Below are 25,756 nucleotides of genomic sequence, written 5' to 3' on the forward strand. Positions count from 1 at the left end.
CTCTCACACAACATAGGCTATGAAACTGTTAAAGAGGGACCGGGCTTCTTTGCCCTCCCACTTCCCATACACTCTCATCCCTTCCTATTTTGTGCGGTCACGGTTAAGTCACGTCAATATTTTATATTAATTTTTTTATAGAGATAATAAGACAAAAAACAATAGTAATATAAAATGTTAACGTGGTTTAACCGTAATTTCGCAAAATAAAAGGGGATAAGAGTGTATGAAAAGTGGGAGGGCAGAGAAGCCAGGTCCGTTAAAGAGAGTTGCAATCAGTCGTACCGTGAACCCTCAGTATGCATAGCTTCCAATCTCATGCTTCATTGCATTGTCTGATAGCTAAGAGTGAAGACTCGTGTGACTGCTCGAATTATAAACCATAGCGTGACAGTTTAACAAAAAGCATTTACGGAAAAAAAGAAGACGAATTTAATAAGCAGTTCATATGGAAAATGTTGCAAGTATGCAACTGCCAACACAAATGTAGTCTACACTAGAGGGGGAGTTGCTGAAAGCAAAAGGTACAAATCTGAATGAATTAGTGAAAACCCCTTCACTACATCTACATTGAAGCTGCAGCAGCAACACCTGGAAGTCTAGGAAGCCCTTTGGCGTTGATGGTAGCAAGCCTCCCACGCCCAATCCCACCACCACTGCGCTGGTGGTGGTGGCGGCCAGTCAATCTCCTCTTGGCAGCTTCGTCCTTATCCAAACTCAGTGGAGTTTTCTGATCCTCCTCTTTGGTGTTGGATCTTGAAGCCCAGCAATCAGTGGAGTCAGCTGAATTGGGTTCCCATGAAGAAGAGAAGCCCCAATTATGTTGTTGCGAACGAGAACTACCGCTCACAAAGCTGTTGCTGCCAGAAGACTCCTGGTCCTCCATATCTTCTAGTGCACCTGTACCCCTTCTCACAGTCACATACTTATGGAAGCTTGGCTCCATCAGATCATCATTGACAACTACCTCAGACTCCACAAAAGGATCCTTTCGCTCATCCGCTATGCCGCCTATGCTCTTCCCAACAATTGAAGCATTATAGCCAGGACCAACTTTTTTGTTCAATTGATCAGTTGGGGTGCTTTTCGTGGTAGAGTTGAGGTCGGCAACTGCTTCTGCGATGGAGCAGGCCTTGGATACACATGGAGGGAGTGATACTGCATTCGGCGCGTTCTGCTGGTGGAAATTCTGTATGTCTTGGAGCAATAGTGAAGTATACAAAGACTGCACAGGATTCGAAAGGGTGTTTGTTTCAGGATCAATGTCTAGGTCTCTGGATCGCCTAGACGACCTGCTTCTTGTTAATGTTTGGGGTTTCCCTTGTGGTTGTCCCTTAGCCTCCTCCACTAGCACCTTGTTCTTGTTGTCCATTGGACTGTTGCTGGTTATGTAGTTTATACCGTGGGCAACAATTCTGTTACTGTTGGTTTCGAGAGTCGGTTTCTGCAAGATGATTAATCAAGCTTAAACTTCAGAAAAGTTCATACTGCTATTTGGTTTTCAGCTAAAAAGTAGAAACTTTTGAGGTAAGTGACAGCATTTTGCCTAATCTAAACTACGGAGAGGGCGATTCGAACGAACTTTGGTGAATATGGGGGAAAAAAGTGAGGAAATGACAAGATATGTTACCTGAAGATGGGTGTGTTCCTTGGCAACAATCTCCTCTTCAGCGTGGATTTCTCTTTTCTTTCGGTTGTTGTTATTGGCTTGTGGATAGGCAAGGGAGTTCTGATCGATCTCAGCCAACGGGTTCCTTCTGTAGGGCGAGTGCTCCGCTTTTCTTGAGGAGCTTCGGCTTAGTGAAGGCTGCTGCTGGCCATCATTGGGAGCTCTACCATTAACTCTGGCCGGGGACTGAGCTCTAGCTGGGGATTGAGCACGAGGCGATCCAACATTTCTCTTCACCGAAATTCGCTTGATGTTAGTTGCGGATTCCCCTCCATTGTTAATGGCAGCTGCAGGGACGGAAACCATCTTTCCTGGCCTCGGATTCGCATTGGCAGTTGAAGTGGCAGTTGCAGCAGAATTAGCATTAGAAGATGAGCGTTTGCCTGGTGAAATACTAGTTCGTCTCTCCCTACTGCTCGATCGTTGCTGCTGTTGCTGCTGATTTCTTTCTCTGCTGGGTGTCCTCCTTCTCCTCCTCCCTTGAGAAGAAGGAGAAGAAGGCCTTGACCTCGAGGATTGGCGGTGGGTTTTCTCTTCTGCAACCCCCTCACCTTCACCATCAGCATCATTGCAAATATCACTGACATTGGCATGACCATCACTCGCATCGAAATCATAGCTCCTCTTCGAACCGGAGTACTTTCTGGTTCTATTCGCAGGCCCGGAAGAATTGCTCCGGCTGAGCCTCCCACACTGTATGAGAATGGCGTCCAATTCCTCCTTGTTGCAGCTCAGCGTCCTCTCACGCTTCCCAACCTTGTCGACGTCATCTGCAGATCCGCTGCAAGCACCCGTCTTGGCGGCAGTACCAATCTGCGGAGAAGAAGCAGTGGCAGCAGCAAAAACAACCGCCGCGTCTGACGGTGGTGAATTCGTTTGGATTTGGTTTTGGGGAAGTGGGGTTTTTTTGCAATCTCTGTCCCCTCTTTCGTCGTGGCTCCTTCGGTGTTTGATGACAAATACCTCCTTTTTCACTTGGACTTGGGGTTCTTGATCTTGATTGTCTCCTTGTTGGGCAATTTGTTCTGGTTTTCCTCCTGGCTGCTTCTTCACCTTCGTTTTAAGCTCCGCTGCTTGGGTTTCCGATTTGGGCTTGCTCTCGATGCTCGAATCAACCACCCCGTAACCGTAACCATAACCGGTAGCGGGCGGAGCAGGAGGCAGCGGCGGCGGAGGACAAGAAGAGGTTTTCTTCCTGCTAAAACAAGTACCCATTACAGAAATTCCAGCGGAAATTGATAAATTTGATTGCGAGATGGAAAATCTGAAGTGGGTAAATCAAATTACAGAAAAGGAAAGAGAATGTTGAGTGAAATCATAGGCGGAAAGACAAAGATTTTGAGGGATTTTGAAGGGTTATCAGAGAAGAATAAGAAGAGGAAGAAGGGAAGAGATGGTGGTGGTCCTTTGCCCGAGACGGAATTTTAAAATGAATGGTTTGTCTCTCTGACTCTTTAGCCGTTGTGGATTTGATTCAAATTACTAATTATGATTTGTTTAATTCAGAGAGAGAGAGAGAGAGAGAGAGAGGGAGAGAATTTGAAATGATCATGTCTCCTACTCGTCACGGCGACTGAGGCCCTCACTCTCTACTTCCCCATTTCCCATTTTACCCTTCTCTCTCAGCAAAATTATAATTTTCTTCATTTTTTTAAGATCCTAAAATGTTGCTTGATTTTTGGAACGGTTTATTTTTTAAGTCACATCTTGAAGATTAACCTTGCATTTACAAAAAAAATAATAATAATAATAACTGAATCAAACAACATTTAGCCGTTTGATTTACATTATCATAATTTCAGTGTTTAATTGAAAATGTAGTTCGTCGATTTGTTGGATAAAATTTAAATGACCAAACCAATCATTAACGAGCAATTTAGAAACTAGACAATCATAGTTATCAATCAAATAACAATGTAGAATCATTTTAAAAAATCAAAAAGTTCAAACAAGAAGATTGTTGGTGCTCCCCAAATTAAAGTTGACACAGTGTGTTGCCAAAAATCAACAAAATTAGGGATGGCAAAGGTTTTTAGTTGAGAATTTGAATAATATTGTTTCATTGCTGTAATTGTAGAGGAAGTGTGCCTCTTCTGCCAAGGCAAACCCTCAGGGAGTGCAGGTGGTGCACCCACTCAGAGCCCCTAATATTGAAGGTAGGTCTAGACGTTATTTCTTATTTTTCAAATGCTTAGAGATTAAACACATCAGTCATCAACCGCCTAATGCCTATGGAGCCATAGGCAAAGCCTTTAGATGCTGGTAGCATATAATTGTGTGCAATAAGAAGACAAGATGTGTGTCCCTAAATAATAATCCATTACGTTTCTCACATACGACGTTATGGGTTCAAACTCGTAAGTGAACATTCATCTTAAGCCATATTTTGAAATACATTCGATATTATCTACATTAAATAGGGGAGAAGTGAGCTAAACTCGGGCTAGCCATATTAATTTGGTTCAAAATTGACTTCCCAATAATTGAAACTAAAATCTTTGACTTACTAATGAAGATGAATACCACTAAAGCGTAATATTAAATAACAATTTTAAGAGATTAAAACTTTAAAATATCTCAAAAGGATTTAGATCGAGGAACTCTTAGAAGAATAAGGAATGCCTAATCAACTACAACTGATTGTATTCATTGAATTTTTATGTACCAAAACAAATTTAATTACCAATGATTGAAAATTTTATTAATAATAATTTTTTTCTTAATGCCTAATCAACTTCAACTGATTGTATTCATTGAATTTTTATGTACTAAAACAAATTTAAATTACCAATGATTGAAAATTTAATTAATAATAATTTTTTTTCTTAGTGAGAATCTCGATTATAATTTCATGTAGGGAGTCGGTCCTGTCTGTCTCCTCATATTGTACAAATTTTTTTTGAAGTTTTAATTATCTCCTGTTTGCTGTTATCCATTTATCCTATTTGCACAAGGGCAAAATGGGAAAGTAGATTTTATAACACCCAAAATCACGTGAGATCAGGCTTGTAGAGTTAGAGTGAGACGTTCAGTCGCGCGATTTCAATAGTGCCTGTCAAGTGGGCGGGCGGGGTCGCTCATTTGAAAAATTATGAAGACGTTTGATGCGTAGAGAGCCGTTGGATGGAATTTTTCGGACCCGCTACTGAACAACCCGTGACCCACCACCAACTTCAACTTTATTATTTCCACAGCACTTAGAAGTTATTACTAGCTTTATTTGTTTTCGGCTAATGACAAGTTTTCTCTATGGTCCCTAAGAATTTTCTCATTCCAATTTTGATCAATGAACTTTTTGAAGTTGTGATTAAAAAGATTAAGGACTAGTTTGGTATTCCTATGCTTTTTTAAAAAAATTATTTTTGCTGTGTTATGAGAATAAACAATTTTATAATAAAATTGTTGAGTGTTTGTGATTGGGCCCAAAATATTGGTGTGGGCCGAGTTAGGAGTTGTTCTCGGCCCGGCAGTATGTTTCTAGAACCATCGCAAATTCTAGTTATTATGGGCCGCTTGTTAAGATCGGCCAAGTCCTACTATGAGGCGGATTGATGGGGTAAGTCGAATCCTAGTATAATAAGGAGTCTCAATGGAATGAGGATGCTAAGATTCGAGAAGTGAACGTGGCCGGATAAAGAGGTTGGTTCGAAGTCCTAAGGGAGGTAGGATTGGCCGAAACCTGGTTAGATTAGGTTAAAGAATCCTAATCCCAGTGTAGTTTTGGCTCGGCCATGATGAGATTGGCTACTTGATAAGCTCATATTTACATATATTTTACATCAAATTTACTTGTCTTTTCTTAGTTAGTTCCTTATATTTTTGAGCTATTTACTTTGTTTTTATGTTTTGTAGTTCGAAGTCCTAATGGAGGTAGGATTGGCCGAAACCTAGTTAGATTAGGTTAAAGAATCCTAATCCGAGTGTAGTTCTGGCTCGGCCATGATGAGATTGGCTGCTTGATAAGCTCATATTTATATATATTTTTTACATCAAATTCACTTGTCTTTTTTTAGTTAGTTCCTTATATTTTTGAGTTATTTACTTTGTTTTTGTGTTTTGTAGGATTTTTCAAGCAAAAGAAAAGAAAAATAGCACAAGTGGGATTTTAAGTAACAAATTCATCAAAACTGCCTGTGCAGGTCAGCTGACTTTGGAAGCAAGCTTCGGACAGCTCAGAATGAAATAGAGAATGAACCTTATATGCTTGGAAAGCTACGGATGTCTATTTTCCGGAACATTTCGCAGATTGTTAATATCATTTTTCTAGAAGAAGTTACGGCCGTTTTAACACTAAAAAGTTTCCAAGAGGCTGAGCAGTTTGTAACTGACAAGAAAACATTGAAAACAATAAATCCAATAAAATTATTAGCCAAAACTGATGCAGCCAAGAACAAGCCAGCTGACACCTATTCAAATATCAGATGAAATGGAATTAAAGATGAGGATTAAGTGGGAGTAATTGGCATAAAGGTTGTCCAAAGAGTTACAATTGTTTTACCATTTCCTCTCACTTGTTGTCATCACTAAATGGCTATTAGTGGGTGAGTTAAAGAGAAGAAAATGATGTAGCAAGAATTGGTTTAAAAGTAGTGTTGGGGAAGGAAGGAAAAAGGAAGCCTCAGTTGATTTCTTTCGGTTCTATTTTCTCAAACTCATGTCTATCTTTTGTTTTAACTTAAGGATTGTGTAAATAAACTTTTAGTAGTTAGGGGCTGTTTTAAAGCCCCGAATGTGATTGCAAGTTTGTTATGACATTTCGTTTGAATTACTTTTATGAATGGATGAAAATTAGTTCACTACTTGTCTCATTCATGAATTCTTTATGTGTTTTCTACGGATGCATACTTAGTAAGCATATCTAGGATTCTAATGCTATGAATATTTGTGTGGATGCCCTTGTCGAATGAGGACATACATATGTTTTAGAGTAGTACTTGTTAATTGTGATTAACATGTGAACCAATTTCTAGGATAAGTAAGACAACACTAGTACTTACGATGCCTTGTGATGACTCAAACTCTTTTCGTTCTTAATGATTTCTACTTGTTAAATCTATGAACACGCCATTCTAGATTGCATGTTAAGGACTAAGTTAAGTTGAAAACGTCATTTTCTTAACATACTACATAAGAAAGAGTAATAGGTTAAGTTCTAACATTGAGCCAACTTGAGCATCTTCATCCAGAAATAGAAGGAATTTGAATGAAATATAACATGTTTGCATGATTATTTGGCAGCGGATAACATTTCCCCTAGCTCGTTTTTCTTAATTTGTGAATTATTTAAAATCTGTTTCTGTCCTGTTTTTGTTTGATTTAATTTAAATAGAAAATCAACTCCAAAAATCCCAAAAATTTGTGAGTGTAGCTCTTTCTGTCTAGTGTTTTCATGTAAAATTTCGTAGACTTTAGATGAGTATAAGTTAGTCTAATAATTATTTTTCGGTGGCTGGTCAGTAGGGACAGTAACCCAGTTTTTGTGACATTTTAAGTAGTTGGATAAAACAATCTTCTGCGGGAAAGACCGTTATTTTCATATGCTACAATTGACAAATTTTAGTGTTAATAAGGAAAATCAATAGGACATTTGTGTGCTACTTTGTGGTGTGCTTTTAATCATATCACTGTTATAAATAAGAAGGGGGTGCATCATTCTAAGGTGCCCAATTCAACACACAAACTGTCATGCGCAAACTCTCGCTCTACGTGAAACCTCTCAACAACCTTGAGATTTTTATTTTCTTTTTCCGCCAACACATCTTCAGTTTAGATAAACAGTACTGTTGCCGTAGAATCAGCCGACCCCAGAGCACCTTTAGTTTGGATAAACAGCACTGCGTCAAGGCCGACTGGTTATTTATCCAAGTCTCGGGCAAGAAGGATCTTCGAGTTCTTGTTGGTAGAGGTCATCTCATCAGCCTTCTCGGCGAAGTGAGGTGTTACAAATTACTAGGCTAGGCACATTGAACGCCGAGTTGTTTTATAATTGGATACTCACAAGTAAGTTTTAGAGTTTGACATTCTGACGGCCGAACCACATTTACCATCAAGACATACATCTCTTTTGAGTACTTGTGTCCATATAGTTTGGTACCGGTTCGGCGTGCTTATACTCTTACGAATATAATCACCGTAACCAAACCCGGCGCCGACGATCCGTGAACTTCGCAAGACTAGCAGCCTTGTCTTCAGGCTCTAGAACCCGAAGGCCGAGACGTGTTCCTTCCTCGACCACAGTCGCAAGATTAAGAAGTCAGCAATGCGCTCAACGCAACATCAACACATTTTAATCATCGGTCGAGCTCGGCCGACGAGTTGGCACGCCCTGCATCAACCGAAGGACGTAGTTAGCTAATTAATTACTCGACCTGCGTGCCACGTAGGCTTGGTAGTTTTTAGGGTCAACAGTTTGATAAACTATTTTTGTAAAAGTGTTATAACAAAAAAACAAAGTATTTTGAGTGTTTGATAACTTTTATATAAAATTGTTGTGAATATGTAAAAATGATTAAAAAAATATATGATATTTAATGTGGTATAATAATTGCCAAAAAGAATAATGTAAGAGCAAAGTTTGTAGTTTTGTAGAATATGTGGGGAGGGGGGTATACTTGCTATTTGCAAATTTTATTAAATAAGCATTAATCACTATGTTTTGAAAAAAAAAAAAAAAAACACTTTTTTCAATAGCATGGTAGACGTGCTTTTACTTTTCTACTGTCATTGATAGCAGTTTTAAAAAAAAAAAAAAAAAAAAAAAGTACCAAACACATTTGATGTTCCATATTATTTAAGAAACTGGCGCTTTTTTTTTTTTTTTTTTTTTGAAGCACCATAATCCCAAACCAACCGTATTAAAAAGATGAGCTCCCCATTTGATAATTAACCGACTTCTTGACAGGCGGACAAATCAAAAGTTCAAAAACTTATATAGGTACTAAATTACTAAAACTAGCACTCTGGTGGGGGAAATAACCGTGATAGCAAAAGGTACACCCAGTTCATCAGTTCGAGCATATCTTTTCCCAATTGAGGTACCTGAACAAACAATCAAACAGTTAGAAATTCAAAACTGATTGCTAATTTACTTTAATAGTTACAGGTTTAGCTTCAAAAATTATGCATATACAATTAGACCTAACATTTTGGACCCGACCTGTTAATCCGATCCGACCCAACCCATTAATATTAGTATTTGGGTGAATGGTTGACGTGTCGGGTAGTTAACGGGTGAACCCGTTAACAACCCATCAAATAAAGGGTCACTTTGGGTCAACCTATTAGACCCGTTAGCACCCAATATAAATTATAACCACACCTTATCTTTTGGGGTGTACTATTCACACACCCTATTTTACTTCTTACACACCGCTTATTAATTTTTATAAGTTGATTTTCTTTAATTCATCTGATCCGACGACAGAAAATTAGAATGATGTGTGAAAAGTAAAATGGGGTGTGAATATCACACCCCTATCTTTTTCCTATTTCCTATCTTTTTTTCTATCATCGATAAATAATCTACTGCTTCATTGATTCATTCATTTGATTAGTTCATGGCAATATCTCCGCAAGCATTTCAGCCGCGAAAACGCTGGCCCTCAGTGGGGGCCTTCATATCGCCCAAGCTCTCCGACTAGACCTTCCGTTGCTCCCTCCACCATCTCTCCCAAGAAATCTCCTCCCTCGAGCCGCTCCAGTTTATCCTACGCCGCACCTCCCACTCCGTGATCCACAGGTTAACCCCCTTCTCCATCCTCTTTGAAGACATCATCCGCAAATCCATTTCTGCAGGTAAAGTTCCAAAACCAGACGAAGGAGAAATCCAAGTCGCAGCTCCTTGTCTATTTACTATATATCCAAGTCAGTACCTTTTTCACTGTCAGCACCCTTGTATACATCCTTGCAGTTAATATGTGTAATTGTATTGGAATGCAAACAAAAAAAAAAAAAAAAGGAAGAAAAAAGTTATTAACCGGTGACCTATTAGATTAACTGGTTAGGTTCGAATGACCCGTTAGCTTAACAGATCGGGTTTGTGTGACCCGTTAGCTTAACGGGTCGAATTGAACCTGACTCAAAACCGATAAACTCGACCCGTTTACAGATCTATTAATACAATCATGTCGGTGCAAATTAAGTGACTTACTACTAAACCCTACTACTCTACCATAAACCGACAATCTAAATATTATGTCCGGGGACATCCCATTGAGAAATATGTATGGATCAACATGTGATAGAACTTATATTCCATATTTCACTCTTGCAGTTCAAAACAGCAAGCCTATCATTTGGTAAGAGGATGTCACAAAACGCTCTCAAGTGGAGTTACTGGTAACATCCAAAACTTGCAGAGTAAAATCCAATGAAATAAACCAAAACTAATAATTAAACTTGGCATTACTGCAATCACCTAACATGTTAAACTATACCTACATAACCTCTCATTATATTTTATTTTCCAGATTTGAATAGAATTAATTAAAGAATTTTTATTGCACTCGACAGCTCACAATATCTTAACACAGTAATATATTGTTATAAGAACTATGGTATTTTATGTGAGATATGTATACATGCCGCTTCATTTACATATAAAATGTGAATAAAAATCAAATGTGCTTAAAACTTAAATATTCTTTTAAAAGAAAAAGTTAAATGTGCTTGAAAAAGAAACCCTAATGTGAGCATAGAAAAATGTATGGCGGAGAACTTAGTCAACAAAAATAGGAATTTGGTTTATGGTGCCAGTTAAGTTGGAAATTTCAATTTTGTATTTTGGGTATGGAGCTACCTTGCTTTACGGAGACTGATCCTCATTAATCTGCACTAGATCCCTATATAAGAAGCTTTGCATGGTTATTGTTCTTTGCATCAGCGTCTGAGATCTCTCTTATCATACACAAGCACACACACATAAACACACATATCAAGCACACACTCACATACACACAGATTCAAATGGAGCGTTCAATGCGTCTTGTTTCAGCCACTTTCGTTCTTATCCTGCTTTTGGCCGCTACAGGTAATTATACCTCTTTTTAATAATTAAATTTTTATGGTGTTTCGATTAAAGCATCTTATTCAACAAAAAATTTTGATCTTTAGAGATGGGGCCAATGGGTGTTGAGGCAAGGACTGAGTCAAGCAAGGCAGTTGAGGGAAAGATTTGCGAGTTTCCAAGCACCCTGTTCAAGGGGTTGTGCTTTTCGTCTAACAACTGTAAACACACCTGCAGAAAGGAGCAATTTACCAGAGGCAAATGTAGTCTCCTCACTCGTACATGCATGTGCACCAAAAAGTGCTAATTAATTTGTTAAAAAGAAATGTAATCTGTGTAGAGACCGTGCTTGTGTAATATGATGGATTGATATGACCCTGTATCCACATGGTTGCTTTTGCTAATAAATTGAATGACTTGCTAAAACTAGCACTCTGGTGAGGGAAATAATTTTAAATTTAGACAAAAGTCAAACTTTATAAATTGACATATAACAAATTTCTTGTTTGGATTCATAAACATAAAAATTTAGAAGGGTGTAATCAAATTAATTTTTTTTTTTTTTTAAATAAAGACTTTTTTAAGTGACATAGTTCACATATTATGTTCTATATGGATTTGAGATGATTTTAAAAGAACACTAGCACTGCAGACTTTCACGGATTTAAAAGAATTTGGAAGAACCATGTTACATACCTTGATGTATTTTCGTCTTGTTGTCTTTGTCATGGGTGCATCAACGAACACCGTGCACTCCGCCCTTCTCCATCATCCTCTTCCATGGTAAAATAATTGAATTAAATGTTAAAATACTCATGAACTTTCTTCCTTTCTTACATAAAAGCAGAGCCATAACTCCATTGTAATCCACTGTCTACAAACCCATCCTACACAGTAGGAGTGCAAATGGATAATAAAGCCTGATTGCCTCCATGAATATTAATCCTTTTCAGAATTTGACTACTCCAGCTCCTCAATGCAGAAGTAATACCACCGGCGAAAATTGAATATACGATAGGAGAAAGGGGACGAGAGGGATGAAAATGGGTAGGTTGGATAAAGTTGACGTGGAGAATAGTGTCAAGTGCCTATTTTAATGAATCATTGTGGGTGCTTAAGTTGGACATTGCATGATTGGAAGTGTTGCTGAGTTTCATTGCTTCTTAAAGCATTGAGAAGTCTGACTTAGATCAAAATGATGGAATTACTAAACTACCTTTCCAAGTTTCAAACTTTGTCAACTCTAGGGTTGAGTGGATGTTGTTAGCGTAGGGTCCTTTCCGACTCTGACAAGCTCAAAGGAACATCGGCTAGAAAACAGTCAAGGTCCGATGAGTATGGAAGGACGAAGCCGAGCACTTTCCCATAAAGTGCTTTCTGAGCACTAGAGGGCAAATTGGCCATTGACAATATTAAGGCATGATCCCCTGGAACAAAAAAAAAAAAGCAAACCTAGTTAGACATTAACTCTAAGCCACATGGTGGCTAGACGATGGAACAGAGGCGTACGAAAGGACATAAAGGCTAACAGGTAGGGTACTCATGTATGACTTCCCCCAACCCTGGTGTCACATCCCGGCCCGGGTGGGACCACTTCCCGGCACCCGACTCCACCACCGTAGCACGATATTGTCCGCTTTGGGCTTACCATTCCCTCATGGTTTTGTTTTTGGGAACTCACGAGCAACTTCCCAGTGGGCCACCCATCATGGGATTGCTCTAGCCCCCTTCTCGCTTAACTTCGGAGTTCCTACGGAACCCGAAGCCAGTGAGCTCCCAAAAGGCCTCGTGCTAGGTAGGGATGGGAATATACATTTAAGGATCACTTCCCTGGGCGATGTGGGATGTCACACCTGGGCCCGAGCAAGGCGCTCAACCTCATCATCTCAAGAAAAGACACAAGTGGACTTGCACAAGTGTTACCTCCATGCTATGTGTCAGTCAAAGAGTGGAGGGACAACTAGCACGTCAAATTTGTGTATTTGGCGCATTAAATGAAAATGAATTGATAGACTCGAGCCTAGAGGCTGAAGACTCAGAAAAAGCCTATATAAGTATGATGAATACTCCTTAAAGGGGGTTCGACGATTGAGAGAGGAATTATATTATACTAAGTTGAGCGCTATTCGTAACCTTATTCTTTATTTATCCAAGAGACTCATTGAATGTGGCCCAATTTTGAGATGCGACGGGCTTAAATTCTGTTGTTTATTTCTTATCATTTGCAAAGCTTGAGCCTATCAAGGGCCAACACTTAACCATTTCAACCTTTGTTGACCTCACTAATTTTGAGCGTTAACATATATTTCATCGAATAATTAAATTTCCTAGACCATATAAATTTTGAATATTAGACTCATATAAATGAGCTGAACCCATATGAAATCGTCCAGCCCATATGGTGGCATTGTACATTCTTAAGCATGGCGGAAAATTTGGTTGGGATGAATTAGGACCTGAATTTTTGTTTAATGTTCTAGCAGAAGATGTAAATTTTGCCATTCGTATTTGATTATTAATACAATTCTATCTTTTTGTAAATAAATAAATTAAGTTAATGAGCAAGTCAAGAGATGAGAGACGAAAAATCTTGAGGTCCTTCACATGCTAAATGTGGTGAAACTTAGTGTTCCCTTTCTATCAAAGAAAGTCGGTTCAAAACTTCTTTCAGAAATAAATAAGCTTGTGGTTTCACGGTTCTCAACACTCACAAGGCATGTACTCCAAATTATTGAAGCATTGTTTGAGATCTCAAGAGTTAATGCCATTGTTTCCGAAACAGAGGTGACTATAGCTTCTCTTGCTTCATATGTGTCTTTGGGAGATGAGGTTCCCTCGGACACTGTCATGTCAGCAGCAACCTTGTTAAAATCTTCTCTGTGTATACTTCATGCTGGTGAATCGACATCGTGGATTAATAGGCTTCCTATAGTTTGTAATTCTGTGGCAGGTATGGCTCTTTATTGTATTTACTATTTCAAGGCTTCTTGATTCTACTTTGTTAAAGTCAACTTCTAAGCCAATTTTTATTTTCATTAGTCAGTAGTCCCTAGCAAATCTTGTTTCAGTTGAAATATAGAAGGTGTTCTTCTCATGGCCCTTAGAAATGACTATTCTCATCATTCTACTCAATGTCATATTTCTTTACGACAGCTGACGTGGTTGGTGGTGATTCTTCTCCCTGAGATATTGTCATTGAATTATCCTGGCATGTTTCAGCGCCATAAATTAAGCGTTTGCACTTTTGTTTTCTAATTTGCTTATCTTCATCAGTTTGCTAGACGTTAATGCTCTTAATTGTTTAGTTTATGCAAAGCATTCAGTTTTGGTGCCACTGCCACACTACCCCAGATGGTTATAAGAAGGGCATAACTGTAGATGAACTTTCTCAGCATGTCTGACCGTGTATGTGTCATATCTCTATAAATAGTGTAAATACCAAAGATATTTTATTCTTCTGTTTGCTTTAATACTTTATTTTGTTAATTGTATATTTTGTTAATAGTAGTCATGTATGAACTTGTGAAAATGTTGAGTGGTTCTCTAATACATATTGTCTTGACTCGTCTAGGTCTTTTCACTTCTAAGGCTAGCACTTAGGCCTGACAAACGGGTCGTGTTTGTCGTGTTCATGTTGTTTTTGTGTAACACCTGTTATCTTAACGGCTCTTATCGTGTCACACCCGTTATCTTAACGGGTCCTTAACAGGTCGGGTCACTTTACCCAACGCGTAAAATGACCCGACCCTTTATGACCTGTTAAGAAAAATGTATTTTTTTTTTCCTTAAATTTGAACATACCACATATTGCCACATAAATATTACTTCAAAACATTAAAACACATTTGTCGTTTAAGTACTACATCTACATTTGAAAATAAGAGCCTAATAAACAAACATTCATACACTGCTAGTCTATTACAAAATATTAAATGTGCAAGGATATGCAAAATGAAAGAGTTTTTTTTTTTTTCAAGGTTGTGAAGCCTTTCTTAAAAGTTTAAACCTTGCCAATGGAACTCAAAACTTGCATGTTATTCCTTTTACAAAATCCTCAATTTTCATCGATCATCATGATATAAGATTTTGTGGTATCCACTAGTTTAAATATTTTAAATTGAAGATCGAATTCATTCATTGTATTCATATAGGGTCAAGGAGTGTAGCTGTAAAAAATCATCTAAATCAGAGTTAAAATAACCGTTAAATCGTGATTTTTCGTTGATAACTGTTGAAAAGTGTTTTGTCTCGTTACTTGATCTCTGAATGTTTGTTTTTTGGAATTTTGGCATATGCGATCTTGAAGTATATACAAACATGTTTGACGGTTGGATCGTTGAAACTAGTTTCGTAGAATGTGTATCCCATCACAACAATAGATTCACTAACACTTAAGAGTTTGTTTATACTTTCATTAAGTATAACATAAGATTTTGTGGTATCCAATAGTGTAAATATTTTAAATTGAAGATCAAGTTCATTCATTGTATTCGCATAGGGTCAAGGAGTGTAATTGTAAAAAATCATCAAAATCGGAGTTAAAATAACCGTTAAATTGTGATTTTTCATTGATAATCGTCGAAACGTTTTGTCCCGTTACTTGATCTTTGAATGTTTATTTTTTGTGATTTTTAGCGTATGCGATCTCGAAGCATATACAAACAAGTTTGACGGTTGGATCGTTGAAATTAGTTTCGTAGAAGGCGTATCCCATCAAAAAGATAAATTCACTAACACTTGAGAGTTTATTCATACTTTCATTAAGTATAACATAGATTTTGTGGTATCCACTAGTGTAAATATTTTAAATTGAAGATCGAGTTCATTCATTATATTCATATTGGGTCAAGGAGTGTAGCTGTAAAATATCATCAAAATCGGAGTTAAAATAACCGTTAAATCTTGATTTTTCATTGATAACCGTCGAAAAGTTTTGTCCTGTTACTTGATCTCTGAATGTTTATTTTTTTCAATTTTTGGCATATGTGATCTCAAAGCATATACAAACATGTTTGATGGTTGGATTGTTGAAACTAGTTTTGTAGAATGCGTATCCTATCAAAACAATAGATTCACTAACACTTAAGAGTTTATTCATACTTTCATTAAGTATAACATAAGATTTTGTGGTATCCATTAGTGTAAATATTTTAAACTGAAGATCGAGTTTATTCATTAGATTCATATAGGGTCAAGAAGTGTAGCTATAAAAAATCATCAAAATCAGAGTTAAAATAACCGTTAATTCGTGATTTTTCGTTGATAACTGCCGAAAAGTTTGTCTCGTTATATTTGAATGTTTGTTTTTTGCAATTTTTGGCATATGCGATCTCAAAGTATATATATAAACAAGTTTGACGGTTGGATCGTTGAAACTAGTTTCGTAGAATGCGTATCCCATCAAAATAATAGATTCACTAACACTAAAGAGTTTATTCATACTTTCATTATAACATAAGATTTTGTGGTATCCACTAGTATAAATATTTTAAATTGAAGATCGAGTTAATTCAATGTATTCGTATAGGGTTAAGGAGTGTAACTGTAAAAAAATCATCAAAATCAGAGTTAAAATAACCGTTAAATCGTAATTTTTCATTGATAACCGTCGAAACGTTTTCTCCCGTTACATGATCTCTGAATGTTTGCTTTTTACAATTTTTGGCATATGTGATCTCGAAGTATATACAAACATGTTTGACGGTTAGATCGTTGAAACTAGTTTCGTAGAATGCGTATCCCATCAAAACAATAGATTCACTAACAATTAAGAGTTTGTTTATACTTTCATTAAGTATAACACAAGATTTTGTGGTATCCACTAGTGTAAATATTTTAAATTGAAGATCTAGTTCATTCATTATATTCATATAGAGTCAAGAAGTGTAGCTGTAAAAAATCATCAAAATCAAAGTTAAAATAACCGTTAAATCGTGATTTTTCGTTGATAACCATCGAAAAGTTTTGTCTCGTTATTTCATATATGAATGTTTGTTTTTTGTGATTTTTAGCGCATGCAATCTCAAAGCATATACAAACAAGTTTGACGGTTGGCTTGTTGAAATTAGTTTCGTTGAATGCATATCCCATCAAAACGATAAATTTACTAACACTTAAGATTTTATTCATATTTTCATTAAGTTTAACATAAGATTTTGTGGTATCCACTAGTGTAAATATTTTAAATTGAAGATCGAGTTCATTTATTATATTCATATAGGGTCAAGGAGTGTAGCTGTAAAAAGCATCAAAATCGGAGTTAAAATAACTGTTAAATCGTGATTTTTCGTTTATAACCGTCAAAAAGTTTTGTCCCGTTACTTGATCTCTGAATGTTTGTTTTTTGCAATTTTTGGCATATGCGATCTCGAAGTATATACAAACATGTTTGACGGTTGGATCGTTGAAACTAGTTTCGTAGAATGCATATCCTATCAAAACAATAGATTCACTAACACTTAAAAGTTTATTCATACTTCCATTAAGTATAACATAAGATTTTTTGGTATCCACTAGTGTAAATATTTTAAATTGAAGATCGAGTTCATTCATAGTATTCATATAGGGTCAAGGACTGTAGCTATAAAAAAATCATCAAAATCGGAGTTAAAATAACTGTAAAATTATGATTTTTCGTTGATAACCGTCGAAAAGTTTTGTCTCGTTACTTGATATCTGAATGTTTATTTTTTGCAATTTTTGGCGTACGTGATCTCGAAGTATATACAAACAAGTTTGACGGTTGGATCGTTGAAACTCTTTTCATAGAATGCGTATCCCATCAAAATAATAGATTCACTAACACTTAAGTGTTTATTCATACTTTGATTAAGTATAACATTAGATTTTGTGGTATCCACTAGTGTAAATATTTTAAATTAAAGATTGAGTTAATTCAATGTATTCGTATAGGGTTAAGGAGTGTAGCTGTAAAAAAATCTTCAAAATCGGATTTAAAATAACCGTTAAATCGTGATTTTTCATTAATAACCGTCAAAAAGTTTTTTCCCGTTACTTGATCTCTGAATGTTTGCTTTTTACAATTTTTTGCATATGCGATCTCGAAGTATATACAAACATGTTTGACGGTTAGATCGTTGAAACTAGTTTCGTAGAATGCGTATCTCATCAAAACAATAGATTCACTAACAATTAAGAATTTGTTTATACTTTCATTAAGTATAACATATCCACTAGTGTAAATATTTTAAATTGAAGATCTAGTTCATTCATTATATTCATATAGGGTTAAGAAGTGTAGCTGTAAAAAATCATCAAAATCAGAGTTAAAATAACCATTAAATAGTGATTTTTCGTTGATAACCGTCGAAAAGTTTTGTCCCATTACATCATCTTTGAATGTTTGTTTTTTGTGATTTTTAGCGCATGCGATCTCGAAGCATATACAAACAAGTTTGACGGTTGGATTGTTGAAATTAGTTTCGTTGAATGCATATCGCATCAAAACGATAAATTCACTAACACTTGAGAGTTTATTCATACTTTCATTAAGTTTAATATAAGATTTTGTGGTATCCACTAGTGTAAATATTTTAAATTAAAGATCGAGTTCATTCATTATATTCATATAGGGTCAAGGAGTGTAGCTATAAAAAATCATCAAAATCGGAGTTAAAATAACCGTTAAATCGTGATTTTTCGTTGATAAATATTGAAAAGTTTTGTCCCGTTACTTGATCTTTGAATGTTTGTTTTTTGCAATTTTTGGTATATTTGATCTTGAAGCATATACAAACATGTTTGACGGTTAGATCGTTGAAACTAGTTTTGTAGAATGCATATCCCATCAAAACAATAGATTCACTAACACTTAAGAGTTTATTCATACTTCCATTAAATATAACATAAGATTTTGTGGTATCCACTAATGTAAATATTTTAAATTGAAGATTGAGTTCATTAATTGTATTCATATAGGGTCAAGGAGTGTAGCTTATAAAAAATCATCAAAATCAGAGTTAAAATAACCGTTAAATCATGATTTTTCGTTGATAACCGTCGAAAAGTTTTGTCTCGTTACTTGATATCTGAATGTTTATTTTTTGCAATTTTTGGTGTATGCGATCTCAAAATATATACAAACGGTTGGATCGTTGAAACTAGTTTCGTAGAATGCGAATCCCATCAAAATAATAGATTCACTAACACTTAAATGTTTATTCATGCTTTCATTAAGTATAACATTAGATTTTGTGGTATCCATTATTGTAAATATTTTAAATTGAAGATCGAGTTCATTAATTGTATTCATATAGGGTCAAGGAGTGTAACTATAAAAAATCATCAAAATCAGAGTTAAAATAATCATTAAATCGTGATTTTTCGTTGATAACCGTCGAAAAGTTTTGTCCAGTTACTTGATTTCTGAATGTTTGTTTTTTGCGATTTTTTGTTGATGCGATCTCGATGCATATACAAACAAGTTTGACGGTTGGATTTTTCAAATTAGTTTCGTAGAATTTGTATCCCATCAAGTTCAATGGTGTCTATATATATACATATTTATTTATTTATTAAGTAGATTTAAATTTATTTATTTTATACGTATAACACTTAAGAAATTGAATGGTATGTATATTTAAGCCGATCCAGCGGTCACCAATTTTTAATATTTAATTTAATATATATATATATATAGATATATATATATATATAATTATTGTAGTTTTTAGGAGTATAAAATTGTTAAATTAATATATACAATTATTATAATATTTTTTTAGGGTTATAAAATTATAAAATTAATATTTTGCTTATCGTATATCGTGTTACTCACGTGTATACCCGAACCAACCCGTTATCTTAACAGGTGCTTATCGGGTTACCTAATAACGACTCGATTCATTATCGTATCGATCCGAACACCTGTTAATTTCGTATCGTGTTATGTCGGATTATCGAGTCGTATCAATAATTACCAGGCCTACTAGCACTGCATCACACGCTTCAGTTATTCTTAGAGATCTGATAAGCCAATTTGTGGACAAAAAAAGTTTGCTGGTGGGTGAAAGCCAACCATCCGATGACGAAGGACACGAGACTATGAAAGCAAGTGCACTAATATCAATATGTACTGTTTTTTAGGATGCCCTTAGCACTTGTAAAGGAGTGCCAAATGAGCATCTTTTGGGTGTTATATCTGCATTGTTCCTCAAGCTCGGTAGGGCTTTGCATGATTTATTTTGACAAAAGATTTATAGAACTACTACATAGTCGATATGATTATAGGACTACTACATAGCTAAATCTTTATTATTTCTTTTATTCGTTTGGTTGAATGCTAAACTCAGATGTTTTGCTAACTTTTGAGTTAGTTATCGTATTTGTTTGTTGAAAACATATGCATTTGTTGATAGTGTTTGTGTTATTTAATTTATAAATTTGCAGTTTTGGCAGCTAATTTCATGACCTTGCACTCTTTCGGTTTATAACAATTGTTTGTCAATTAATTGTTCTGGTTGTGCTATTCTGTTTCTGGAACTAATCAAACTTTACGGTTTTGTTCTCCAAGTAGTTGGAATTATTTCACTAATTTGTATCTTACATTGTTTCTTTGTCTTGTAGGTCAATTTCTAATTATTACCTTGTATTTTTGGTTATAGGAGGAATCCCACATATCTATATGAGAAATATTCTTCTCAACCTTGCCAACTTAATGACCCTTGCTAGTGGGGATAAATCTAAAACCGATCATGTAAGTCTGAATGGAAATATTTGACATTTGCAATAATGATAGGGCTTTGGTGCAATTTTAGCTTCCATTCCAGTGGCCTGATATCTTTACACACTGTCGCACGCATATGATTACCCACTATATGGTCTGTGTTTAAGGATTTTTTTGTTTTACTTGTCCTCACCCATTCAACTATATTTGATCTATCGGGTTGAGAAACAATGCCATGTCTGAGGATGTTATTACATAACCCTTCGTTGTGATGGTGAAATTTTTTAAAATGATTGATGTCTCTTTTATCATTGCAGCTTCAGAAATGTATTGAAACTGCTGTAATTGCTATTGGACCTGAGAGGATACTTGAACTTGTTCCTATATCTCTCAATGCTAGCGATTTCACCGGTTCAAACATTTGGCTGATACCTACTTTGAAAGATTATGTTGTTGGAGCATCACTTGGTTACTATATGGAGCATATTATGCCTCTTGCAAAATCCTTTTGTCGGGCCAGTGGTCAAGGTATTTTCTTATTTGAGACAAAATTAACAGTCTACACATGCATATTTGGATTTATGTGCTGCTGTGGTAAATGCTACAACAGGGTTTAGTTTTATGATTCAAGTCTCCATCTATTCAGGCTTTTTCTTGGCGTACATATATTTTTTTCTCTTCGAATAATGGTAATGTACAAAAACATAAAACTTGCAAGCGCCTCGCTCCGGGAGACAACTTCAAATTTTCCTCTTGTGCTAAAATCTGCAGAGTTTCTGTTGAGTGTTTTTTTTTTCCTCGCTCTCATAGAATGTTTCCCAGCAACTCTAGCTTCTCATCTTTTCGTGATATACAATTCAATTTAAAGCCTAGCCATTCAACCCATTAGAAGAGACATCCAAATGACATGAGTATAAAGAGATATAACATGAAAATACTTTTGGGCCTGCTTACAGGTTTTTTTGTTTTTTGGTTTTATCATTTTGAGGTTGGAAACTAGACAACTTTATAAAACGAAAAATTAACCATACAAGGCAGTGTGAACTGGAAGTCTTGCTAGAGTTTAGTCGAACCATACAAGAACTGGGATCATTTTATTTTGTACTTCAGTCTAGAAGTCTTTCATGAGATGAGCATTTTCCCTTTTTGGGTATGATTTTATAACTATGGGATACAAGTTCAATGAAGTGAGGATAAATTGTTCTGTCACAAACCCTTTTCTTTCTTCTTTCCTTTTTTACTTTTCATTGGCTTCAATAAAATGTAATGTGTCGTTTCACATAAATCACCCATTTCTGGACATTACATTTTCTTTTGCTCCTCCTTTTCCAGTTAAAAAGTCAATAACCAGTCAAGATCTACAGGCTCATGCATGTTATCTGTTGGGATTACTACCTGCTTTCTGCCAATCTTCCAACCGATATAGGCCACAAGTTTCGGCCGTTGGCTGAGATTTTAGTAACATTTCTTCAGGACTCCTTAATGCATGAAAATACTGCAGTTGCCTCGCAGGTGATGCCTCCTTCATAATAATTAGAATTCAAATGGTTTGCTTGAAGTTTATTAATGTATTCACGTTTCTTATTATATTTTTATATATTTGATGTCTAGGTTATTGTGAATCAGAACAAAAGTGTACTTGATCAAAAAGATGGTGCTGGTGACACAAGTTCCTATGCAGTAAACAAATCTTCACTAGAGTTCTGCAACATACCCACTTATTCAAAGAAAACTGCTACCAGAAACATTTAGGCTTTGACATCATGTTCTTCAGAGCTGCTTATAGCTCGCACAGACGTATTTCTTGATTCACCCCCTGAGAAGCGTTCATATTTAAAGGTTCTCCATTCGTCCCTTGTTTAGAGTTCATTAATTAGCCAGAAATTGTTAGCTTGCTTCAAACCAACTTGGATTTTGCTGGTTTGTTTTACTATGAAGAACGATAATGCCTTCAATTAGGTGAAATGCTTTGGAAAACTAGGTTTGGTTCATTGTCTTCAATTTGTGCAGTGCTTTGTTAATTCAGAAACTTTGGACAACTATTGACAAACCTGGATTAAATGGTCATCTTATGTACATTCTTTTTCTCCATTCTGACTCAAATAATACAACATATTATTTTTCTCATCTTTCATCTTTCTTCATGTTGACTCAAATTATTTGTTTTCTAATTCCAGGATGCCATAGGATGCTTGGCTTCAGTAACTGATTCTTCCAATGCCAAGAAGATTTTCATGTCGTTGCTTAGGAAGTTCCAGTTCAAAGATGGTAGTCATGAGCTTGAAAATGTCGAGAGTCAGACTGATGCATTGGCCGGTGAAGAACAACACAACCTAAGTACTAGAGAAAAAGATGCTCTGCGGTAAGCTAGAGACTTCTATGTTTTGAGGCAACTATGATGACTATTTCTTCCTTGTGATAATTGTATTGATGATACATCAAATTGTTTTTTTTTTTTTTTTTTTTTTTTTTTTTTTTTTTTTTTTTTTTTTTAATAACTTTTCAAAATTGTATTCCTACAGATGCGTGATGATGGAATTAGCATCTTCTTTTGTTAAAGGAGCTAAGGAGGATCTTATTTATTTAATCTATACCTTTGCTAAAGATACTTTACAGGTATACAGTTGATTCTTTTAACGTTTCATGGCATGTTTTTTTGTTCATACATTGTATTGTAACTGTTACTTTTTTATTTCTAAGTTTATAACTTAACCTTGTATTTAGAACGATGATGAGATCGCCATTAGTGAATCATACCATACATTGAGCAGAATTCTAGAGGTTTGCATTCTCATCTTTGTTAAATTTTTCATAGGTAATGCTCTTGCTATTTTCACGGCTGAAGTTCCTTATCCCTGTTTGTTTTGAACTAATACAGGAGCATGATTGGTTCTGTTCGTCTGGGTTTGCTGAATTGATTTATCTGCTACTTGGTTTGAGATCTCCCGTTGATATCATATCTCTAAGGAGTCGTTTTGCTAGTTTCCAGAGTTTAATGATTCATACTTTGAAGGTCAGATTTATCTGTTTAAAAATGTCATTCATATCTATCATATAGAAGTATTGAAGTCATGCCTTTGTCTTAAGATCGTATAGAAGTCTTGGTTTGTTTCAGAGACATTCCTCGTCATGTACGTGCACATATGCATTTTTAGAAGGCAGGGAAAGATGACATGGAAGCAATACTGTTCAGTGATCCTATTTGTGTCGAGGGGAAAATTGTTAACCAAGCCTATGAGTTTTGTCATTTTACATCAAAGAACTTTGCATCACTTCCTTGTGTGTCCGAGGTCTAAAAATTTTTGTGTTACGACTTACGAGCTATGGTTGTATCTTGTTAATAAGCTTGTTTGTATTTTGATAATAAACCTGTTTGTATCTTGGTAACCAAGCGCATGAGCCCATGACTTTTTTCATTTTACATCAAAGAACTTGGCATAATTTCTTGAGTATCTGAGGTCTTAAGCTTTTTACCAGCTATGGTCGTATACGTATAATTATTTCTAATTTGTTCATTTCGTCAAAGTAAAAGTTTCTCAATACCTTATTTTTCTGATACATCAATTCATGCTAACGATAACTTTTGTCAGCATCCTGTAGTTATTCTGTGTAAACATGTATTTTTTTTTCTGCCACATGTGCAACTGTGAGAGTTTTTGTGGGATTAGTGGTCAATTGAATAGTTTGTTTAACCTTTGTAATTGATTTTTGCAGATAGACTCAGAGGTGGAAAATTCAAAATGGTTTCTTATTCTCAATGAGATCGTACTCAAGTTAAAAGATGTAAGAACTATCTGTAGAATAGTGATGATTCGCTTAATGTTGTGACATATCCCTTTGTTATTACTCTTGTTGTGTTGTTCCATCTCATTGAGGTTGCCAAGCTTACTCTCTATGAATTTTGAGTCTGACTTAAAATATGAGCCTTATGAATCTTCTGTATGTACTTGCTTTTGAGGCTAAATATCAGGTACAACTTTCTGGATACATGACAATGGATCTGTTAATAATATTTAGTGTTTCTGGATACACGACAATGGAGAAAGCTGTTGAGATTTTTGATGAGCTTAAGGAGAGATGTTTGGTTTATGATGGGGTCGTGAATTCGACGTTTATGGATTGGTTTTTCAACTGGGGGAAGGAGAAGGAGGCGATGGAGTCGTACAAGTCCTTGCTTGATAGGCAGTTTAGGATGGCCCCGGCAACTTGTAATGTTCTCTTGGAGGTATTGCTGAAGTACGGGAAGAAGAAGGAAGCCTGGGATTTGTTCGACCAGATGTTGGATAATCACACCCCGCCAAATTTCCAGGCTGTGAATTCGGAAACCTTTACCATAATGGTTAATGAGTGTTTTAAGCTTGGAAAGTGCGACGGGGCGCTTACCACGTTCACGGCCATAGGACACAACTTGCATGTGTATGAGTATTTCTAGCTTGTTCACATTGTGGACATGTCAGTTCAGCTTGTCATTACCTTGAGATTACTCGGTAATGACATGATTATATTTTCAGCTTCCACTAGCTACGATTAGTGGATGATTACATTTTCAGCTTCCACTAGCTATGACTAGTGGATGATTATACATACTAGCTACGACTAGTAGATGATTATACATATTATCTTACATGTGCATTTGGGTACCAGATTTATATTCTCAGCTTGCCATTACTTCAAGATTTCCCGGAAATGACAGGATTACAATTGTATTCTCCGCTTGTCTTTGCCTAGAGACTACTCGGCAATGACATGATTATATTATCCAGCTTTCACTAGTTATGGTGTGTAGATGATATTGAATGCTGCCACCGAAAAGTATTAGCTCAATATATATATATATATATATGTGTATATATATATATATGTATGTATATATATGTATGTATGTATATATATGTATGTATGTATGTATGTTTATTTATTTATATATGTATATAGCGCTTACACATCCTTATTGAGTAGGTTATCTAATTAGCGTTATCCGTAAATTGGTATTAGACAACTATGCGCTGGACTATTATTGTGTATATAACTAAGGGTCAAAGACCCACTAAGTGTGGCCCTACGGGGATATGTTGATATGTTATTTTCTACAAGTGTTTTAATTTGGGTTTATCCCTATTTTAAGGGAAGTTCTATTGAATTTTCGATAAATTTTATCAGTTGATAATTTTAGTTATACTTTTATGCATATGATGACTTCATCACCCATCCGGGTGATGGCTAGCACACCTTGATTTTGGTGCCTTCTGGAATTTGGGTTCAGGTGTGTCATACTACCTGCCCTTATTTCCTTCATCCAATCCTCTCGTGCTCACTCTCTTCTCTCTCTCTCTCTCTCTCTCTCATTCATTTTCTTCAAGCTTCCAGCGATCTCAAATCTCTCATTCATTCATTTCAA

The 25,756-nt window shown here is 35.9% G+C and overlaps 1 protein-coding gene and 1 pseudogene across 1 annotated transcript; one reads left to right on the forward strand and one right to left on the reverse strand.

Annotated features, from left to right (window-relative positions):
• Positions 1 to 343: 343 nt before the first annotated feature.
• Positions 344 to 3,072, reverse strand: LOC137713921 (uncharacterized protein At1g65710-like). Its single transcript, XM_068453278.1, has 2 exons — positions 1,631 to 3,072; positions 344 to 1,444 (listed from the first exon to the last, which is right to left on the reverse strand). Exons 1-2 carry the CDS (start codon positions 2,882 to 2,884, stop codon positions 566 to 568), a joined length of 2,133 nt encoding a protein of 710 aa, XP_068309379.1. The 5' UTR covers positions 2,885 to 3,072; the 3' UTR covers positions 344 to 565.
• A 7,710-nt stretch (positions 3,073 to 10,782) lies between these two features.
• On the forward strand, positions 10,783 to 25,045 carry LOC137712144 (ribosomal RNA-processing protein 12-like; annotated as a pseudogene).
• Positions 25,046 to 25,756: the final 711 nt, after the last annotated feature.

This window comes from Pyrus communis, chromosome 13 (genome assembly GCF_963583255.1).
Source record: "Pyrus communis chromosome 13, drPyrComm1.1, whole genome shotgun sequence".
Lineage (NCBI taxonomy): Eukaryota > Viridiplantae > Streptophyta > Magnoliopsida > Rosales > Rosaceae > Pyrus > Pyrus communis.

Bases quoted from the DNA above. Each gene is read 5' to 3' on its own strand.
- LOC137713921 (XM_068453278.1), bottom strand. From the start codon at position 2,884: ATGGGTACTTGTTTTAGCAGGAAGAAAACCTCTTCTTGTCCTCCGCCG. The intron at 1,445-1,630 runs GTAACATATCTT...ATCATCTTGCAG, and splicing joins AGGAACACACCCATCTTCAG to AAACCGACTCTCGAAACCAA.